Source organism: Tenrec ecaudatus, chromosome 4 (assembly GCF_050624435.1).
Source record: "Tenrec ecaudatus isolate mTenEca1 chromosome 4, mTenEca1.hap1, whole genome shotgun sequence".
In the NCBI taxonomy this organism is placed as follows: domain Eukaryota; kingdom Metazoa; phylum Chordata; class Mammalia; order Afrosoricida; family Tenrecidae; genus Tenrec; species Tenrec ecaudatus.
In genome coordinates, this window is record NC_134533.1 from 37,743,224 (window position 1) to 37,766,482 (window position 23,259).

The 23,259-nt window shown below is 38.9% G+C and overlaps 1 protein-coding gene across 2 annotated transcripts in view; it reads left to right on the top strand.

The window, feature by feature from the left end:
- Window positions 1–503: 503 nt before the first annotated feature.
- CSTF3 (cleavage stimulation factor subunit 3) overlaps window positions 504–23,259 on the top strand; it is an 80,588-nt gene continuing 57,832 nt past the window's right edge. For both annotated transcript variants that reach the window (XM_075545926.1, XM_075545927.1), the window contains exons 1-3: window positions 504–704; window positions 20,989–21,090; window positions 21,214–21,309. In XM_075545926.1, the coding sequence (XP_075402041.1) occupies window positions 678–704; window positions 20,989–21,090; window positions 21,214–21,309 (225 nt within the window). In that variant the 5' untranslated portion in view covers window positions 504–677. The remainder of the gene's footprint in view (window positions 705–20,988; window positions 21,091–21,213; window positions 21,310–23,259) is intronic.

The following is a 23,259-nucleotide window of genomic DNA, read 5'->3' on the forward strand; positions in this document are numbered from 1 at the left end:
GCCTCCTTTGGAAGCCGACTGATTGCTCCATCGTTCTGACACAGAGCGGCTGACGAGATCCAACCACTCACCTTCCCGTCGGCAGCTGAGCGCTCAACTAAGGCGCCACCAAAGTCAACCCTACTGGCACACAGTCGAGTCTGACTCATAGTGACCTTGAACATGAGGTTTCCGTGGGAACCTAGCAGTCCAACGCTACGGACAATCCCCGCAGGGCGGTCCTACAGCGAGCCATTTTCCTGGGAGCTGAGCTTCACGTGAGCGGAAATAGGCGCGGCAATTAAATTCCAAAAGGCGCGCGAAGACCCTGACAAAACAGTTTCCCGCCTCCTAGCTGGTCACACGCAGCTCGGTGACAACCTCCCCGCCCCAGACCGAGCCGTCAGCTCAGGCGCGGCGCCCAGCCCTGAGTCTGCGCACTGAATTACCCGGAGAGGCCGCCTTACCTCCGCCCATTGCCCCGGAAGTTAATACCGGAGTCACTTCCGCCGCCGCCGCCGCCAGAAGGGGCGCAGCCATTTTAATTCATAGCTGAGTGGGCGGTGGCGATTGGTGTTGGCCGGCTGGCTCCGCTGGGCGAGGGGTCACTTTACTGGTTCGAGGGTGGATTTTAGTTTAATTTTTCTTTTCTAGCTTCGCATCGCGGGCCAGTACGCACGTCCGGACCAGCTGAGGCCATGTCAGGAGACGCAGCCACAGAACAGGTGAGGAAAGAGTGATGGGGCCTCGTGGCGACCTCGTCTCCGCGTCTCTGTTCGTCCGAGCACTCAGCCATGTTCGCCTAAGAAAGGAAACGGGGGTCTAGTGAGCCCCGGAGATGGGGTTCGGAAAAATCGTGGGTATGGAGAGCAGTAGCCGCCTGGGAGACTTGAGTTCTTTTTTAACTCCTCTGCTTCAGGCCATAACAAGCAAATATTTGATCTAGACAATAACTGAAAGGCTCTTTCGTCCCATTTTTAGATTCATGGGCATACTCGAGATGGGATGCCTTCCTGTGGTATCGTTTTTTGGTGTTAGGTGGCGAGAAATTGATTTTCACGTGTACTCGTCGGCTTTGAAAAATCTGACAACGTTCCCTCTACCCTCTCCAAAATAATATTGAGCCCAGGAAAGAGCTGGTGAGAGAACGAATTGGGAGAAGCAATCTTTGAGACGAGAGCATGGTTATGCTGAGGCTTATGGGACTTTTGTGGCTCTCTCCGGCTGCTTTTTCTCCCTTGAATGTCCAGGTTTCGTTTTCCAGCAACACATTTCTGGTTTGATAAATCGGGAACGAGTAGCCTTGTTTCAGCCTCTGTAAATAAAAACATCTGTTTTAGTGCTAGATACATGACATTTCAACCTTTTAAAGGTCAAGGTTTTCAATAAATGTTGTTTGTGTTCAGAATTTTGTAGCATTTTCCATTTTTGAATAGGAAACCGATTTGATGAAAGGTGTCGTGAAATATTTTTCCGATCCTGGTGTTTTTAGATACCTCCTACTCACTCCACCCCCAGCCAAGTGGAACCAACCAGCCGGGAAATTTCAGTTTTCTGGAAGTTCCCATTGCTACAGCAACGAAATACACTTAGGTTTTCATATTTCAAGTTCACAGCTTATATATAACACCTCGGCTGTTGGGGAGACTGATGAAATGAGGCAAGTAGTCTGGGTCACTGTACACTTCATTGTGGTGGGCATGTTTTGCTCATGGACTGGTTTCAGTCCTGAAATCTTCCACAGGATTTGTTTACATGCTGTTAGAAGATCCAAGAGTGCAGTCTTAGAACTGTTAAGTCAAAACTGCGTACAGTTTTTCTGGACTAGTGCTTTTTCATCTGGTAGTCAAGGAATTATAATATGTACCGCTGTTTCGCTAAAAGTTTCCAAAATTCGTAGCTGGTTCTTAGCAAAGCCTTGATAATGATAAGATTTAGCTTCATACTCCCTTTCCCCAAGTAAGGTATTTTTGTAGAGAACACTTAGGTCATATTTGTGCTTCATTTTGCATTGCTTCAAAAGGCACTTAATGCTGAGTACATGTAACATCATTTGATGCTAGATGATCCAGTTAACACTGACTTAACCAGACTCACTGCCAAGGAGTGGTTGCTGTCTCATAGTGCCTGCATAGGACAGGGTAGTACTGCCCTTGTGAGTTTCTGAGACTACAAACTTTTAATGGAGTAGAAAGCCCCATCTTTCTCCTTCGGGAGTGTTTGGTGGTTTTGAATAGCAGACCTTGTGATTGCAACCCAGGGCATAACCTTTAAGCTTTCAGAGATCCTCCTCGTTTAACCAGTGAGGGCTACATTTGATGACTTGATTTGGAGTGGCGGCTACTGGGTCTCTTCGTTGCAAATGTTTGCTTTCTCCTTTGCAATTGGTTACTGGCTTGATAGCTTATTTTTCCCAGTAATCTTTCATGTGGTTGATGAGTCATCTTTTGATAAAGCTTGACTAAAATGAGTTACTCCACTGGAGGTAGCAAATGTTAATTTTTAAGAATATCTATGATTCTGTCTGCTGGCTAATGTTTTCATGAGTTTCTTTGTATTTGGTTTCTTTAAACCAACTATCGTTATTTTATAGTCCTTTTTCTTTTAGATGTTCAGCATGTCCCAAATTTTGACTGAGAGCACCTTTATGGGCATCTGCCTTTTTTCATCAATTTAAGCTCTGGTGGCATAGCAGTTTGAAACCACCTCCTTTAGAGGAAGATGACGCTTTCTACTTCCATGAAGATTTTAGTCTTGGAAACTTAGAGATTCTCTGCCCTATAGGATTACTATGAATCAGAATTGACAGGGCAGTGAAAGAAGAGGTACTTTGAAATCTGATTACCAAGGAGTCATCTTCATAGGGACTGTATTTTGGGTAAGCATTTTGATGATAAGTTTCAAATAGGCAGAAGAAAGGACCAGTACAGCATATCTCCATGTACTTACTGATATGATAGCCCTTCAGTAGTTTTCAGCTCCTGGCTAAACTTGTCCTCAGTGCCTTACTTGCTCATTCCACCCTCATTCCTCATTCCATGAAAGCAAATTCCAGTTAGTGTATTCAACTTTAAGGTAATTAATAAAAACACAAAGAATTTGAAATCTCTATATTCAGTGAGATTTCTTTTTTAAGGATCTAGGTTAAGTTCTTGCCAACCATAACATACCGTGTAAATTAAGGGACCAGTTGTTCTTAAAAGAAAAAAATGGTAATTAAATAGTATTTTAGAGTAATATAGTTGAAAGTATTGTACTTGGCTTATGTAAGATAACTGTTGGTAAGAACTTGAGAATGCCTAAAATGACCTGAAATGATGGAGAGGGAAAAAAAACCCCAGATATTTAGAATCATGGATTTATATACCGTCTGTACTCGAGTATAAGCTGACCCGAATATTAGCCGAGGCACCTCATTTTACCACAAAAACTGCATGGAAGAGGCACACCAGCCTGTGTGATCACCAGGTGTCGATAGGATCAGGTATCAGGCATCAAAGAACAAAAAAATCCTATCATTGTGAATGAGGGGGAGTGCGGAGTGGAGACCCAAAGTCCATCTGTAGGCAACTGGACATCCCCTTACAGAAGGGTCTTGGGGAGGAGTCAGTCAGGGTACAGTATGGCAATGAAACACAACTTTCCGCTAGTTCCTTAATGCTTCCTAAACCCCTTTCCCCCATATCTCAATTCTACCTTAAAAATCCGGCTAGACCATGCTAAAAAGGAAGAAATAAAACCATTTGAAATCATTAATTAATAATTAAAATGGAAAAAAAGTGCTGAAAAACTCTCAGCTTACACATGAGTATATATGGTAAGTGGATTTTTTTAGCCTTTCAGTGATAGTGAAGCTGGAAAAAAATATATCAATTGTTGAATAAATTTAATATATCTTAATTTCTAGCCTAAAGAAATGGATAATTTATTGATTCTGTTGCTTCATTTGCTCTCTGAGAAATGGTTGTAGGCAAGGGTTTCTTTGTTAAGCTTTCTGCTGTTGGGAAGAAGTTCAGTTTTACCATGTAGAGAACTACATACTTCAACTACCATGCAGTGTTCATGAAGATTCTAGAATATTTTATTTATGGTTTTTGCAAATGTAGTGATAATAAAACTGCATGTATAGGCTTGCCTCACAACAAACACATCTGGTTTTTATGTAGAATTAGGCTATATTTTTATTTAGTAATTTTTCTTGCTTAGTTAAGCTTTTAATTTTGTTCTTATAACTCTTAGAGTTACTGTACCGCATACACAGTTCTTAACGCTTCTTGAGTTGAAGGGTATGCCTTATTCATCTTTGTATCTTAAAAGACTAGGAAATACTGCTCTGATTCTAAAAGATGTTAAAACAACTGACTGGAGGACCTGATGCCAAGGCCTTAAGTGGAGAGCAAATGTTTTGAGAATGATGAGGGCGATGAATGTACAGGTGTGCTTTACACAATTGATGTATGTTTGGATTGTGATAAGAGTTGTATGAGCCCCTAATAAAAACATTTTTAAAAAACTGGGTGAATTTTACACATCCTCTAATAAAAATCCCTGGAAGGATTAGGAAGGTCTGTTGTGGTATACTGTGACATTTACTTTAAAAAAAATATATCTGGGTTTTGACCTCTTAATCTTAAGGTTTGGAATTTCCCAGGTGATTACAGTTTTTGCCATCAATGAAGACCACCTGAGGGCATTGCTAGTGAAAGGTCAGGCAGAAAGATTCAACCATGAGATGTCCCCACCTCCACTTCAGGAGGGGGGCTGAAGTTGAGTTCAGCAATCAAATCAATCATGGTTATGTAATGAATAATAAATAAGATCCCGATAATAAGCTTTGGACAGAAGCTTCCTTAGTGAGCTTCCTGGTTGGTGAAAGATTGGTGCAGGAGAGTTGGTAGTGTACTGTTGAAATACTGAACCCAAAAGGATAATGAGACTCTACATACAGCAGGTCAGGAGTGAGGGTGGTGAGGTGACTCCCCTCCCACATAAGCAGGATATGTAGAGATAGAATTAATTGATATGTGTCAGAGAACGTTGCCACATTTGAAGAGGCATCCTATATAGATAGATAGCAGTGGTTCTCAACCTTCTTAATGCCGCAACCCTTTAATACAATTCTTCATGTTGTGGTGACCCCCAACCATAAAATTATTCTTATTGCTACTTCATAACTGTCATTTTGCTACTGTTGTGAATCGGGCGACTCCTATGAAAGGGTCCTTCAACCCCCAAAGGGATTGTGACTCACAGGTTGAGGACCGCTGCTGCTATATAGAGAAACAAAAACAAGCTCACTGCCCTCTAGTCAATGATGACTCAGCGAAACCCTGTAGAACAGAGTAGAACTGCACCTGTGGATTGGTGGGTGATTTCAAACTGCCAATCGTGTAATCAACAAAGTGTAATGTATGTTAGGCTTAAGAGTGGGTGCTTTATTGGATAAGAGAAGGGGAATGAATGTGGATGTGATCTTCACTTGTTAGAAAAACATTCAGTTTATACTAGGATTCTTGTTAGGCCTGTGAACTCCGTTTATGTTCATAGCGACCCTGCAGAGTAGAACTGCCCAATGGAGTTTGGAGGCCTAATGTTTAAACAAGACTCCACTGCCAATTGAAAGGTAGTTCGCATCCTCCGGTTGTCCCACAGTAGAAAGCTATCTATTATGGTAAAAGTTGTCTAAAAAATCCTATGGGGCTGTCATAACTGTCCTATGATCCCTAGGGATCAGAATGGATTCCAGGGAATACAATAGCAATCTTTAAGGAAGTGGAGGCTTATTCTAGAATTAATGAAATCTCACATTATAAACTACTGGACTGTGAAAAGCACAAATCGTTAATGATTCTCAACAAAAAGGGGAGGGGTCACTTACTTTGGTTTCTGTTCAGTATGGGTAAACAGTGGAGAGTGGTTTGAACTCACCTGAGGCACTGATCTGGCGATCTGCTTCCAAAAGGTCATTCATGCCATTGAGATTCACTCCACTGCCACCAGCACAGTATTCTTATTAATGGGTAAAGAAAAGTATGATGAAATGCCCACGATGTTGAAATCTGAAACCTGGCTTATTTTATTACATAACCACTAGAATTTATCATCTGTTCCGTGCTAGTAACCATTTGTACTTATATGATTAATCACTTTTAAAACCAAGTTGAATGGGGGGGGGGGGAAGAAGACCAGAAGAATGTTCATGGGACAACAGGGTTCTCATGTTTTAGATTCTTTTTTTTTTTACCCAAATTCTGTTAACAGCCTTTTTCTATCCACTTTTTTCTGTTTACCTTAAGTGATGTTTAGTATAATCCCTGAGGGCAGGGAAATTGATAATGTCCTTTTTTATGGTATTGTGGTTATGAGTTGGGTTGTGATCCGAAAGATTGCCAGCTTGAAACCACCAGCTGGGCTGAGGGAAAGAGGCTTTCTGCTCCCGTGAGCAATTAGTCTTGAAAACACACAGAAGACTACACCCTGAATAGTCTCTGAGTCGACATTAACTCGGTGCTAGTGAGTTTGTTGTTTGTTTGTTTGGCTTGTCTTTGTTCTCTGATATTTCTTGGGGAAACTATTATAAAGTGTAGCCTATTTGGAAATATTTCTTAAGAAAAATTGATTTGTGTTTATAGAAGGAAGCTTTTGTTTTAATCGGTATAGTAGACAGTTCTGTGTTGAGAGGGATTGCTTTCCTTCACCTGCCATTTACATTTAAGTAGACTTTCATGAATGGTCTGTATTTAGATATTTCTATCTTTAAGGCAATTACCAAAAACATTTTATTGTTGTAATCTTTACTAGTAGTACTCTTAACTCGTTAGTTCCCTGTAGGCAGGACCTAGCATAGTTGTGCTCATCTACCAGCTGTAGGGTTGGCACTGGGCACCCACCTACCAGTGAGCTGCTCTCACACAGCGTGAAAAACCCAAGGAGCAGTTTTACTATACATACATGAATACTACGCTCAACAACAGCCGATGGAGCTTAGTTGTAGATTTGAGTCGGCTTTTGTTTTGTTAGCTAGTAAATACTGGTGTGAGCATTGATCTAAAAGGAAGTTGAGTTCCTTACTCTAGATAAACGGAAAGCCCATAATCAGTAAACGTTGAGTAAATCCAGTAGGACAAAACTGTATGTCCTTGTTGACTGAAGTTTGATTTGGCTTATCTAGTGAATTAATATTTCAACTATTCTTTGGTTAGAAGTCCTAATTTCTTAGTTTACAGTATTTCTTAATATAAAGTTTGTAGCTTTTGGTCTCCTTTGGAATGCGTAAGTAAATCTAACAAGTATGTTTCCTCAAGTTAGTCATGGGACCTCCCCTATGTGTTAACAGTATAACTTCTCCATGGGGTTTCTCTGGGCTATAATCCAAATAGAAGCTACTCTCCAGGTCTTTTCTTCTTCCATGCTGAATGGGCTTGAGCCAAATAAGCACAAACCATTTGTTCTACCCAGGGACCGTAAGAAGAAAAATCAGTATTATTTTGGAACAGTTACATTAAGCCTAGATAGGGTCCCACCCCACCACCCCCTCACAATTTGCATACTTGGTAGATTATTTTAGTCAGAAGAGATGTTTGGAGAAAGGTATGTTGCTTTATATTGCAGAATATGTTTAAATTCATTCATTAAAGATAAAAATCAATTCTGTTGTACTGATAAAAGGAGCACAGAGTGAGGATGATCTGAATCCTAATAGGACATGTATTACAGAAAAGGCTGGCTTTTTAAGCTTATGAGTGGGCTCAGTTGTTACTCTAGTAGCACTTCTGTTTAGCAGAGTCTTAGCATAATGTTAGGATTGCTTACCAGAACATCAGAAGTTTGAAAACCACCAGGCACTCCTCCAGAGACATGAGGCTTTCTACTCTCAAAAATCCACATGGACGTTCTTTTTTATAGGGCCATCATGAGTCAGAACAGACTCCACCCATGGCAGTGATTTTGGTTTTGGCAGATTTAATCTACTTTTGATTTTGAAAAAGGTTAACTACCCAAAAAACTTAAGACTTTCGGATATGTAGTATAGTGCATAGAATTCTCTTAATGCTTGTTTACAAATAAACTAAATTGGAATGACTGAGCCACTTTAATTTCAAGAAAACATAACGTTTGTAAAGGGAGGCGGGAAGTGTTTACAGAACCAGTCAGAATCGTTAGTTTGTCTCAAAATGGAGACTGTGATGTGACCCCGCTGCATCACAGTCACTGCACTGCCACTGAATCAGTTCTAGCTCACAGCAACCCTATGCAGGACAGGGCAGAACTGTTCCATGGGCTCGTGGCCGAAACGTCATGGGAACAGAATTGCCTATCTTTCAACTAATATAGGGCTGGTGGTTTCAAACTGCCGGTGTTTTGGTTAGGAGCTCAGTGTGTAATCCCACTACATCATGCCACAAGGGCTCCTTCATAATGTCTTAGGTACTTTGTAAAAGTATAGCCACACCCCTACTCCACCTCCCAAAAAAGATCTATTACCAGAATTTGTAAGTTAGGCAGAGAAACTTCATTTTAAATAAATATCACGTGATTTTTATATATGTGAAAGTTTGCATAACCACTAAGTTTGGCTACAAAAACCTGAAAAATGTTCATGATTAAAGTGAAGGGGGTGGGCAGACTGCAAATAGGCTTTTGATGGTATCTAAACTGCTTATTTCCCCCTGGTACAATAATGTTTCATAGTGGGAAATGCTCATTACAGAGCCACTGTTGAGATGCATCTCTGCTTTTTTATTGGTCGTGCTGAGGAACTTATCAGTTAAACCCTTTAACCTATAGTCACATTCATTCCCATACTTTTTATGTTTATTGCTTGGTTTAAGCTTTCATTGATTCCAAGCCCCCGTCCCCTTTTTAGGTTAATGTCAGTATATTATGTGCCATTGAGTTGATTTTGACAAAATAATCCTATTGGATTGCGTAAAGCAGCCCCATAGGATTTCGCAGGCTGTAATGTTTCTAAAACCACCAGCTGCTGATATGAAAGATGAGGTTTTCTGCTCCTTAGAAGAGTTATGGTTTGGTAAACTCACAGGGTCGGTTCTACCTTGCCCCTGTAGGGCTGCTGTGAGTCACCAGTGAGTTGAGTGGGTGCACTGAGTGAGCAGTGAACAAGCAGACTACCACATCAATTTTTTTTTTTTCAGAATGGCTGGTGAGTTTGAACTGTAGACCTTTCAGGTAGCAGCCAAGTGCTTACTGTGATACCACAGCTCTTTAATTTCATTATAACCCAGAGTGTTGTTTTAGTTACTGTCAGTCAGTTCCAACTCAGTATGATCCCATGCACAGCTGATAAAAATGCTGCCATCTCCGTGGAGCCAGTGGAAGGGTCTGAGGGCCCGGCTTTAGAGGACAGCACTAAAGCTGCAGCTTGGAGAGGGACATGTCTGAATAGAGCACATGGGAGCAAATGAAGGGAGAGGAAGAGAGAGTGGAACACATCCTGGTCCATCAGGCCTGGAGGACGATATCCCCGCTCAGAGCAGCCAATGCCCAGAGTGGACCATATGGCTGGCCCCACTATGAGACACACTGTCCCTCGCTGACCCATGGCCATACAGAGGACAGCACTGGAGACAGTGTCCGGATTGGCCCGATCTGACCCCACCACACAGAGACAAAACACTAAGGGCATGCTGCAGAGCAGCGGCAGGGAGCAGAGCAGGGAGGTCCTGAGGGAGTGCCAAGGATAGACTACGGGGGCAGAGCGTGGCACCCTATTGGACTCTGCTGGAGGACACTCCTAGAGGTCAACAAACAGACTTTGAACTATTTACAGATTTATTTATTGTCATTGGTTCTTTAGTTGTTGCCGTTTTGTTTCCTTTTGTCGCTTTGTTTTGCTGTGTCTTTTTTTGTATATATTATCTCTGAAGGTCTATTTAGATAAGGTAGGCTGGATGAACAGTCTGGACAGATGGTTCAAGGGGACATGGGAGGAGGGGGAGGGAGAGGTGGGGGAAAGGAGGTGGTGTTGACCAACCCAGGGACAAGGTAACAACAAGTGATCCAAAATCAATGGTAAGGAGGGTATGAAAGGCCTGGTAGGGATTGATAAAGGGCAATGTAACCCAGAGAAATTACTGAAGCCTAAGTGAAGGTTGAGCATGATAGTGGGACAAGAGGAAAGTAAAAGGAAATAGAGGAAAGAACTAGGAGGCAAAGGGCATTTATAGAGGTCTAAATACAGGCATGTACATATATAAATATATTTATATATGATGGGGAAATAGATCTGTGTGCATATATTTATAGGTTTAGTATTAAGGTAGCAGGTGGACATTGGGTCTCCACTCAAGTACTCCCTCAATGCAAGAACACTTTGTTCTATTAAACTGGCATTCCATGATGCTCACCTTCCCGACCTGATTGCTGAAGACAAATGTGTGCATAAGCAAATGTGAAGAAAGCTGATGGTGACCGGCTATCAAAAGATATAGTGTCTGGGGTCTTAAGGACTTGAAGGTAAATGAGCAGCCATCTCGCTCAAAAGCAACAAAGCCCATGTGGAAGAAGCACACCAGCCTGTGTGATCACCAGGTGACGAAGGGATCAGGCATCAAAGAACAAAAAAATCACAACATTGTAAATGAGAGGAAGTGCAAATTGGGGGCCCAAAGGCCATCTGTAGGCAACTGGATATCCCCTTACAGAAGGGTCGCGGGAAGACGACGAGCCAGTCAGGGTGCACTGGCGCAACGATGAAGCACAACTTTCCTGTAGTTCTTAAATGCTTCCTCCACCCTACTATCAAGATCCCAGTTCTTCTACCTTACAAATCCGGCTAGACCAGAGGATGTACACTGATTTATAGTTAGGAACCGGAAACACAGGGAATCCAGGACAAATGATCCCTTCAGGACCAGTGGTGAGAGTAGTGATACCGGAGGGTAGAGGGAAGGTGGAGTAGAAAGGGGGAATCAATTATAAAGATCTATATATAACCTCTTCCCTGGGGGGATGGACAACAGAAAAGTGGATGAAATGAGATGCCAGACAGTGTAAGATATGACAAAATAATGATAATTCATAAATTATCAAGGGTTCCTGAGAGCAGGGAGAGAGGGGAAAATGAGCTGGTACCAAGGGCTTAAGTAGAAAGCAAATGTTTTGAGAATGACAAGGGCAATAAAGATACAAATGTGCTTGACATACAATGACTGTATGTATGGGTTGTTACAAGAATTGTACGAGCCCCCAATAAAAGGATTTTTTTAATGCTGCTATCTTCTTGATTAGTTGCAGGACCACTGTGGTGGTCTGTGTGGTCACTACTAGATTGTGAGACCTTTTTTATTAGCGTATATTTAGAGGTTCTCAACTTTCCTAATGCCGCTACCCTTTGATACAGTTAGTTCCTCATGTTGTGACCCCCCAACCATAAAATTATTTTCATTGCTTCTTCATAACTATAATTTTGTTTTTAGGAATAATGTAAATATCTGATATGCAAGGTGTTTTCATTATTACAAATTGAACATAATTAAAGCATAGTGATAATCACCAAAACTATGTAATTCCATTTAGTGAAATATTTATTTTTAATGACAAATAAGTGCAATTTTGTCTGTGGGTAACAGTCTTCATGCTGGGCATGTCGGCGGACCCGTAGAGGAGCGGTGTTTTGGTTCCTAAGACCATCGAAAATATGTTTTCTTAGGTGACTCCTATGAAAGAGTCGTTTGACCCCACAGGGGTTGTGACCCATAAGTTGAGAACCACTGCTGTATTGTCTGGAAGCACCATTAAACTTGTTCGGCTACATAGCAACACACAAGCCTCTGCTGACGAATCAGTGGTAGCTGTACCTGAGATGCATTGGCTGGAATCAAGCCCTGATCTACAGGAGGACAAGAACTACCCCTAAACCACCATTCCCTTAAATAAAACCTAGCGTAACCGAAACCTCAATTGCCCTGAATTGATTCGTGCTCACGCAGCTTCATGTTTGTCAGAATAGTACTTTGCTCTGCAAGGTTTTCAATGGTTGATTTTAAGGAACTAGTTTGCTAGTTCTTTATTCTGAGGTACCTATGGGTGGACTCCAACCACTAACTTTTTGTTGTTGACCACCTATCTCACATGGATTATTGTAATAGCATAATCTCTCTGCTTTTCTGTTCTTGCCTTTTTTCAGTCTTTGCTGCAAAACAGATAGTAATGTCATTAAAACACATAAGTCAAATCATGTCACTTATACACAAAACCTTGCAATGGCTTCCCACCTCAGAATAAAAAACCACAGGCTCTTATATGCTCTGCCTTTCCTATTTCCTGATTGTTGTCTATACTGATCTCTAAATTAGCAGTTACTCTGTAAGGCCACACTGTCTTAGAGTATTAAGGATAAGATTGATTAAAAATATTTACTAGTTTAGGGTCTGATTAATTTTTTGGAGGTGCTACTTTATCTTCCCTCCAAGTTTTACTTATTTTCATGAAATCAAAAGGAAGTTAAAATTTTAGGCTAACTTGTTTTTTTCAGCCCCAATACCATAGGGAATTGCATATTAATATAAAATTGACTATTTGATAGCCACTAGAAATGTCAGGTATGTGTTTTCTGTTCAACTTTACAACAGAGCCATTTCAGTTGCTCTGTAACCATCTAACTTGGAGTCATAGTCTGTTCTATAAGTAAGGGCTGCCCAGTTGTGGTTTTAAGGAAAGGCAAAAGCTGGCCTCTGGTAAGGTTTCCTGTGTTTTTAGTTCATTTGAAATATACTGCATAAAACAAAGTACACCTCTCTGTCCTTCCTTCCAAGGCTTATATTTGGTTGGTATTCACTAAAATTTCTGTTCAGGATTTTTCATTATGAGAGTATGCTATATTTTCTTCATGGGAGTATATTGAATTGCTATTGCTTATTCTGTTTTGTTTTGAGCCCTGGTGGCGCATTAGGGTAGGCATTGACTGCTAGCCACAAGGTCAGGTGTTCGAACCTACAATGCCCTCCTGGGAGAAAAGATGAGACTGACTAAAAGTTTACAGTCTGAGAAACCCCATATAGGATTGCTATGTGTTAGAATTGACTTGATGGCAGTGGACAAATTCAGTTCATTTAAATGGTTCACAATGTGGTAGAGGGATGGTGGTTGGGGAAGGTGTCTGAGATCAAATGTTTTCATAACACTTAAACATTAATGCCTTTTCACTTACGTTCTGTCAAGAATATATAATGGAGTTTTCCAAAGGCAGATAAACAAATAGTGATAAGTATATAAGAGAGTTTAACTTCAGGGAAATGAAAATAAAAATATCCTCAGACCCACTAAGATGACTACTAAAAAAGATAAGTTAATATGTTTTGGAAAATATGTAGGGGCATTGGGAGTTCTCATGTACTGCTAGTAGGAATATAAAATGATTCAGCTATAGAATGAATTAAACATTATTAAACAGGCTAATCATATGACTCAACCACTCCATTCCTAGGTATATACCCAAGAGAATTGAAGACAAGAGAGGGAGGGGCTTAATGAAAAATAAAATTAAAAGACAGTAGAATTTTTCCTTGAATTATTTTAAGCCACCTTGTGTGTTCACGTGTCTTTACAAACTTGTACGTGTATGTCCAAAGCAGCCTCATTTATAACCACTAAAATAGAAACCACTCTCCCATTAGTTGATGAATACCTAAATGTGGGACAGTCATCCAATAGACTTACTTGTTAATAAAAGAACTGAAATGTTAATGCATGTTACCACATGAAACCTCGGTGGGGGGTTGCTAAATGTAAAAGTACATTGATTTCATTTACATGAAATGCTTGGAATAGACAATTTATAAAGACAAAACGTAGATTTGCATTTGCCTGGGGAATTTTAGGTGGGATGGAAAGGGACTTAATGATACAGGGTTCTTTTGGGGTGATTGTTGCACAACTCTGGATGTACTAAAAACCATTTTTAGAATTTGCGTACTTTCAATGGATAGAGTATATGGCTTGTTAATTACAACTCTAAATCTTTTGCTTAAAAATAAAGCCAAACATGTAATGGAGTTATACTATTTCCATGCTTTTCTTCATAGAAAAAATAAATTGCAGTTAGTATTTTAGCACTACAGGAGTGTCGGAAAACAATGCAGAGAGCAGTGGTAGCCCCTCCACAACATTTTATTTTACACAAAAGAAAGTTTTACATCACTGAGTTTGATTTTTCCCCAATTAAAAAAATCCATGCAAAATAGTATTGTTTATATGTGTGTGTATTCTGTACAGCTTTTTTCATCTTAAAATATTGGACAACTCTTCCCAACTTTTCATAGGTATAGTGTCATTGGTAAAGTGTCAACTATACCATGTCAAACTTTTGTTCTACCTCATATTGGGACTTGGTTCCAGAGCAAAAAGTGGACTTTGATAGAATTTCTCATAGTATTAAGGTGTTGGGATGTATGAGCATAAAGCAGCTGGTTTTTTTTGCAAACATGACCTCATTCCATTTGGGTGTGTGACAAATGGGCCACTGGAAACATGCCATCAATTTTCTTAAAGTGACCTATTTCCCTGCTGTGCCAATGGATTCAGGAAATTCTACCATTTTCATCCACAGTGTAGGCCCAGTTTCCTATGGGTACTAGAAAACTTTGCTTTTCCTTTGCTCCTTAGCAAGGTGGTAGGTAAGTAGGCCAGAAGATAAATGTACTCTGAGGCTACTCACCAGGCTACTCACCTGGTTCATAGTTGTGGCAATGATTTAAATTTTAATGTAGGACTGAAATCTGGCCATAACTAAAGAGTAAACTCTTGGCCATTTTGGTAAGCTTCCTTGTTAATTAGTGCAATTGATTGAGAAACATCTATACATCTTATGAATATTTACAAATTAATAACATCCCTAAGTACCCCCTTACAAAAAACAAACACTTTTTTTTTTTAACAATTTATTGGGGCTGATACAATTCTTTTCACAGTTCATACATATACATACATCAATTGTATAAAGCACATCTGTACAGTCTTTGCCCTAATCATTTTTTTCTCTTTTCTTCTTTTACATTTTATTAGGGACTCCAACAACTCTTACCACAATGCATACATATACATACATCAATTGTATAAAGCACATCCATACATTCCCTGCCCCAATCATTCTCAAGGCATTTGCTCTCCACTTAAGCCCCTTGCATCAGGTCCTCTTTTTTTCCCCCCTCCCTCCCCTTTCCCCCCTCCCTCATATGCCCTTGGTAATTTATACCTCGTTATTTTGTCATATCTTGCCCTATTCGGGGTCTCCCTTCCCCCCTTCTCTGCTGTCCCTCTCCCAGGGAAGAGGTCACATGTGGCTCCTTGTAATCAGTTCCCCCTTTCCAACCCACTCACCCTCCACTCTCCCAGCATCGTCCCTCACGCCCTTGGTCCTGAAGGTATCATCCACCCTGGATTCCCTGTACCTCCAACCCTCATATGTACCAGTGTACAGCGTCTGTTCTATCCAGCCCTGCAAGGTAGAATTCGGATCATGGTAGTTGGGGGGAGGAAGCATCCAGGATCTGGGGGAAAGCTGTGTTCTTCATCGATACTACCTCACACCCTAGTTAACCCATCTCCTCTCCTAAGCCCCTCTATGAGGGGATCTCCATTGGCCGACACTTGGGCCTTGGGTTTCCACTCTGCACTTCCCCCTTCATTTAATATTATATATATATACACATACATATATACATATACACATATATACACATACATATACACACATATCTTTTTTTTTTTTTTTGCATGATGCCTTATATCTGGTCCCTTGGGCACCTCGTGATCGCACTGGCCGGTGTGCTTCTTCCATGTGGGCTTATTTGTTTCTGAGCGAGATGGCCGCTTGTTCACCTTCAAACAAACACTTTACTGCCATCAAGTCAATTCTGACTCAGTGACCTTGGCCAGAGGAAAACATTAGGGATGATGTATAGAAAAACCGGAGCCACGATTATGAAATTCCAACCACTCTATGAGCAGATTAAGTATATGGATTTTTAAAATGGGGTTAATAACCTATTTAAGTAAGGATTTTAAAAGGATAATGAATGAAAAAATAACCATATACTGTAATGCATGACACAAACTTTTTTTTCTGTGGTCAAATGTATATAACAAAATTTGCCACTTAAGTAACTTTTTTTTTTCAGCTATCAAGTTTTTTTTTCTTTTTTTACATTTTATTAGGGACTCATAGAACTCTTATCACAATCCATACATATACATACATCAATTGTATAAAGCACATCCATACATTCCCTGCCCCAATCATTCTCAAAGCATTTGCTCTCCACTTAAGCCCCTTGCTTCAGGTCCTCTTTTTTTTTCCCCTCCCTCCCCTTTCCCCCCTCCCTCATGTGCCCTTGGTAATTTATACATCGTTATTTTGTCATATCTTGCCCTATCCGGAGTCTCCCCTCCCCCCCTTCTCTGCTGTCCCTCTCCCAGGGAAGAGGTCACATGTGGATCCTTGTAGTCAGTTCCCCCCCACTTAAGTAACTTTTTAGTTTATAATTCATCAGTATTAATTGCATTCACCTTGTACAACTATCAGTTCTCCTTTTTCAACAATTGTTTTTCAATATGAAATTCAGCATCCTTTGCAAAACTTCTTAGATCTATGGGAATCTCTCCAGATGTCTAATTTTTGGGCCTACATGAACTTGGATGGAGAAAAATAATCATTTTCACTTATCTCCAAAATTCAACAAGTCTTTCCATTATAAATCTGGTTAAGAAACTACACAGGGAGAAGACGAGCCAGTCAGGGTGCAGTAGTGTAGCAACGATGAAACATACAACTTACCTTTAGTTCCTAAATGCTTCCTCCCCCCTCCCCACTATCATGATCCCAATTATACCTTACAAATCTAGCTAGACCAGAGGATGTACACTGGAAATACAAGGAATCCAGGACAGATGATCCTTTCAGGACCAGTACTGAGAGTAGCAATACCAGGAGGGTGGAGTAGAAAGGGGAATCGATTACAAGGATATACACATACCTCCTCCTTGGGGGATGGACAACAGAAAAGTGGGTGAAGGGAGATGTTGGACAGTGTAAGATATGACCAAATAATAATTTATAAATTATCACGTGTTCATGAAGGAGGGAGAGTGGGGAGGGAGGGGTAAATGAGCTGATACCAAGGGCTCAAGTAGAAAGAAATGCTTTGAGAATAATGGCAACAAAGGTACAAATGTGCTTGACACAGTGGATGTATGTATGGATTGTGATAAGAGTTGTACGAACCCCCAATAAAATTATTTTTTACAAAAGAAACTACATTAGTGCTAGCAGTATCTGACTTTTTTTAACTATCAAATTATTATTTACACCCATTTCTATATTTGACATTAGTCTTTGATGTTTAATATACTAATTAGATATTACTATATAAATTGTGTTTTAAAATTTGGAAAATTGTTTTGTGGAGTCTTCCCTAGGCTGCAAAATGTGTCCCCCAAAAGATGAGGAATCATTGAAGTGCCATGCGTAGACCCACTGGGGGGTTGTAGTGGTACAAGCCCCTCAGCAGAGCTTGAGGGCTGAGAATCACTGAAGGACTGGTGGCTTATTTTATTTAGTAATGATTATGATTATGATTGGCCAAACAGTAGAGGTGATCTCATGAGTTTCTCTGCTCTTTGACCAGTTGTGATATATTCAGCTAATTTGGGGGGTTAATTTTTACTTTCCCTCTCAGATTTATTTGAAGTACAAATTTTTAGAACCGTTAAAGGCAATACAGTATATAGATGAGCTGCTTTTAGTTCCTAATAGAATTTTTAAAGTATATTTTATCACTATTCCTGCAGAGACACAACCACATTACCAGTTTCCTGAGTATTCTATAGAAATTGTTCTATGTTGCTAATTATGGATCTGCCTTGGCTATCCTTCTTGTTGTTTGTTGCCATTGCGTCAGCTCTGGCTTGAGGTAGTCATCTTAATAATTGCTATGTTTGTCCATCTACCTCATGGAGAATTTTCCCATGTTTATGCTGGCCAAACATGATGACCTTTTCTAACAACTGTTTCTTCCTGATGATGTGTCCAAAGTAAGCAAGTTGAAGTCTTGACATCTTCACTTATAAGGAACGTTTGTGGAAATGTCAGTTTGTTGTATTGTGGTGGCGCGGATGTGTTGCGGTAAAGGCTGAGAGCTAGCTAGCAGGGTCATCTGTGGTAGACAGGATTCATCGGAGCTTCCAGCCTAGGTGCCTGTGGAGGAAGGCCTGGCCATTTATTTCCCCAAAATGGCCAATGAACAATCCTGTGGATCACAACAGAATCTGTTTCTTTTTAGTGGCTCAAATTCCATATTTGTTCAGCTAGTCAGACTTCTTAAACTCCTTCATCTTATGCAACTATAAGCACCCTAGCAGCTAACTATCTGTTGCGATGGATCTTTGTGCAGATAGCCAGTAGGATACATTTCTAGAAGGGGAATTCAGGGTCAGTTGGTTTTCAGTTTAATTTCTAGAAGGGGAATTCAGGGTCAGTTGGTTTTCAGTTTAATCTCTCTTGTGTTTGCCCCTGTCAACAGTATTGACAGCTTCACATCCTTAGTAATGCAAAGTTCATTATAAAATGCTTTTTTATTAATTGTATTTCCTTTAGTACAAGTGATTTGTATATGTTGTATTCATTTTCTTTTGAATCACTTATTAATAATTTACTGGTCATATATGCTGAAGATATCATTTGATGGATTATGATATGTTGCTCACACACAAATTTAAACTACATAATTTAATCTTCAAAGACTTCTGAAGAGCCTATTCCATATTAAGATAAACTTTACTATATTTCATTCTTCCTTGTTTTGTTTTTAATTTTTAAAATTTTTTATCCATGTAGAAATTTATTATGGTAGAAAAACTAAAGTGTTTAATGCTAGTTTCCCTTCCCCCACTCCCAGGTGATTATATAATTAACCATTTATTAGGTAATCCTCTAACTGATATGAAGTGGCATCTTTTATACGCTAATTTTTCAAGTATCTTTTTGTTTTGTTTTAAACATTTTATTGGGTGCTTGTACCATTCTTATCACAATTCTTACATATACATGCATTGTGTCAAGCACATTTGTACATTTGTTGCCTTCATCATTCTCAAAAGTATCATTTACTTTTTGACCTCTGGTCCCGCCTTTTATTTTTCTTCTCATTTACAGTATCACCAAAGGTTTAAAATTCTGTATTGCTTTATGTTTTTTTTTTTTAGTGTTATCCACTTTTATTATTATTTTTTAAACTTTTGTAATTTTTTTTTAACAATTTATTGGGGCTGATACAATTCTTTTCACAGTTCATACATATACATACATCAATTGTATAAAGCACGTCTGTACAGTCTTTGCCCTAATCATTTTTTTCTCTTTTCTTCTTTTACATTTTATTAGGGACTCCAACAACTCTTACCACAATCCATACATATACATACATCAATTGTATAAAGCACATCCATACATTCCCTGCCCCAATCATTCTCAAGGCATTTGCTCTCCACTTATGCCCCTTGCATCAGGTCCTCTCCCCCCCCCCCCCTGCTTTATGTTTTAATTGGTGCGGCCAGTAGTCCTTCATAAAACTTTTTATCTCCAATTGTTTTTTGAGCAACTTATTTATGAGACTCTTTTGTATCTCACAATTTTGATGGAAAATCCAAGTATTTTAAAACATTTTTCTATCTAAAAACATGTACACATTGGAAGGATTAGCCAAATATTTTTCCCTTCGGTAGAACTTTTTTCAAGTTTTCCCAATGTGAATATTATCAATGTGACTTGCAAAAAGAGCAAAAATAAAACTGCATAGGACTGCTGTTTGCCCCACTTATTCGAGCATCACATTTTTATTGAATGGCTACTAGAGAAATAATACTTGCATTTATGCCTCGGATGCTACTATTTAGATGGTTTTCTTTTAGATTAAATTTCTATTAATAAATATTCTTACTAAAAAAATACAGGTAAAGGCAGAGCTTATCACATGACCACTGCCTGTTTTTAGCTTATTTTTCATTTATTATTTAATTTCTTTTAGACTTTGTTTTAATTATAAAGTTACATTATTTTTGTTCATTCTGTTATGTCAATAAACTTTTCTTTTTTTGTTTTTGTTTTGTCAATAAACTTTTCATATCCCAATTCATACTATACTTTTGTGGTTCAGGGTGAGTGGTCTATAACAGTGTTTCTCAAAGTTATATTCCCTGAAGGAACGGGAAGTGAAGGGGGTGAAAGGGGTGCTGATAACATTGACGACTGTATAACCCTACTGGAGAGGTGCAAACAGCAGAATTATATGTGAATGAATATATTGGATGGTATAAGATGCAGCCAAAAATTAATTAAATAAGGGTTCCCTATGGGGAAGAAGGATATATAAAGGGGAGCTGATGTCAAGGAGTTCAAGAAGAAAGAAAAAGTTTTGAAACAGGTAGCAATTGTACAATGCTGCTTGATGTGATTGAACGATTGTGGAATGTTACATCTGGAAGAGCTCTCAATAAAATGATTTTTTTTTAAACAGCAGCCAGATAGTAAGGAAATTTGAAAGCATGTAAAAGAAAAACATTTTTTACAGTTTTTTTTCCATGGATAATAATTGTTTTTGCTAACATGTAACATTTATTCTTTATAAGTGAACTATTTATATATCCCACAGGAAAAAAATATTCATGCCCCTAAAATTTAGAATATAGAGGTTCTGAGCCGAGAAAGTTTATGAACTGCTTCTATAGTAGTTTTAGTATAAAAGATAAGGGTGTTGGGTAAAGAAAATAGTGTTTTCCTAAAGAATTTTAAGTATGTTATATTTTGTTTTGTTTTGCAAGTGATTTCTGACAAAGTATACATACATTCCAGACAACATAGGCTTGTTTTGTGACAGTTTATTAAGTTCTGTACTGTGACAATGGTACATCCTGGTGGGACCTTATATTGTACTTACCCTGAGATTTTAAAACAGTAAATTCAGTTTGTTATTTTTTTATTTATTTTTTCCCCAGGCAGCTGAATATGTCCCAGAGAAGGTGAAGAAAGCTGAAAAGAAATTAGAAGAGAATCCATATGACCTTGACGCTTGGAGCATTCTCATTCGAGAGGCACAGGTTTAGTGATAATAGGATTACATTTTGTTCTCTATGGGTCCAATCACACTACTTGGTTCTGCAGTAAATAATAATTTCTTAATCCTAATATTGTAAATGCTGTTTATTGGTTTTTAATTTTAGAATCAACCTATAGACAAAGCACGGAAGACTTATGAACGCCTTGTTGCCCAGTTCCCCAGTTCTGGCAGATTCTGGAAACTGTACATTGAAGCAGAGGTTAATATTTTATTTATTTTATTTTTCTCATATAGCATCTGGTGGGAATGACGTGTACACTATAGTGATAGAAAACAAGTTAGGAATTTAGCACAACTAGGACGAGGAAGGTTGAAGTGTCTCTTGCCTTTATTTTGTAAAATAGGTATGAAGGAGTAATTAAAAATGCATTTTTGCCATTTGGGTCTCATACAAGCTGATGATTGTTGCATTTTGGAGTTGCAACAACATTAAAACGGTTTCAATGGTATTGGAGTGCTTTAGCCTTTTCTTTACTCGTCATGTGTCAATTTATTGCCTCCTGTGTCATTTATTTAGAACTCATTTTTCTTTTTATTCCTACTTACAAACTAATATGGGGTCAAATGACAATACAGAAGTATTACCTTAGTTTCCTAGGGTAATTTGAGTGTCTGATGCAATGAAATATACTTAGGTCAAAATTTTAGATTTTAAATTTGTGAAATGCTTGTTTTTTGTCAATGAATGTAAGCACTTCAATAATTTAACGAAAAGTTTTTCTGTAGGATAAAATTTACATTTTGCCAGGAGTAAGCTCACGTGACTCAAGTCTATGCGACCATAATCTAGTCGGTGAATTAAAAATTTTTTTCCAATTTTTTAATCTTGGCATTTGAAGTCAACTATATTTACTTTTAAAAGAGTAAGAACCCCATTCTTAATAATTATTAGAAGGGTATTTTTCATTTTTGAAGACTGGAATTAGTCAAGAGGATAAAGTGTTAATCTTTTGATAACAATTAACATTGATAATCTCAATAATTTTCAGGAATCGGGAGTGAGATGGGAATAATTGATATCCACATTAAGCTAAAAATGACAGCCATATCTTTTAATACGTATGCATTCTTATTTTGAGTGTTTCGTAATATAAAATCTCAACATAATTAAGTATACTGCAGCCTCGTCCTAACATTCTACTATAGTTTTGAAATTTGATAATAATGTGGGTCTGTTTTGGACCCATTTCGGGGTTATAGTCACAGCAGTACTGAATAGACTCTAACACAACACAGTTTGACCTGTGTTGTGCCCCTCAGAATGGACCCAATGAACAGCAGATTTAGATGGAGGCTACAGTGTACTCTTATTTGTGCTATGGTTTTCCATTGTGTTACTTGGACTGGGGGTGGAGGAGTTTATAACATTTGTATGCAAAATGTATGAGTGAGTGAGTGAGAGAGAGAGAGTGAGTATGTGTGTGTGGTGTGGTGTGTCCATGAAAGATTGTATCATGTGGAGTTTGGTTGTACTTTGACCTGTGACCATATCCTAAATTGCTTATTCTCTGGGATCATTTCTTTCCTCGCTATAAATCATCATAGTCGACCACCAGGAAGTTCACCAGGTAAGTGAATAGGACTGTCTGAAGTACGCTGAAGCCAGTGCTGCTTCGTGTTACTCATGAAAGCAAGGAACCTGGATCACCTGAAATTGGTCTCCGTTCCATTTTTGAATTTACAAACACACTAGCTTTTCTGTGAACGCATCAGAATGAACATAATTGGTACCTAATCGTATAGTGAAGTAATACTTTCTAATTAAAGATTCCTATTAACAGTTTTGTAAGTATTCAGGTATTCATGTGTTTTGTTATGCCATAGTTAAATTGAAGTGGCTTTTAGATACTGTTCTGTAGTTAAAAACACTAAAGAGTCTTACTTCTCCCATAATATCCCTATAGGATATAAGGAGTTTGCTCAAAACAACGGGTTCATGTCATACATTTCAGAGTGGCTACTTTGTGGCCTGGCTTAGTTTAGTTGCTAATGTTTACAGTTCTCACACATCCACAAGTCTATGCATTATGTGTAGAGGATATTATTAAAAACACATATGTTTTTTCTTTTCCTGGGTTAGGAAATACACTGAAATTGAGTGTATTGGTGGCTTCAGAAATGAATGAACTTGTTTGCACTTTAGTGATTT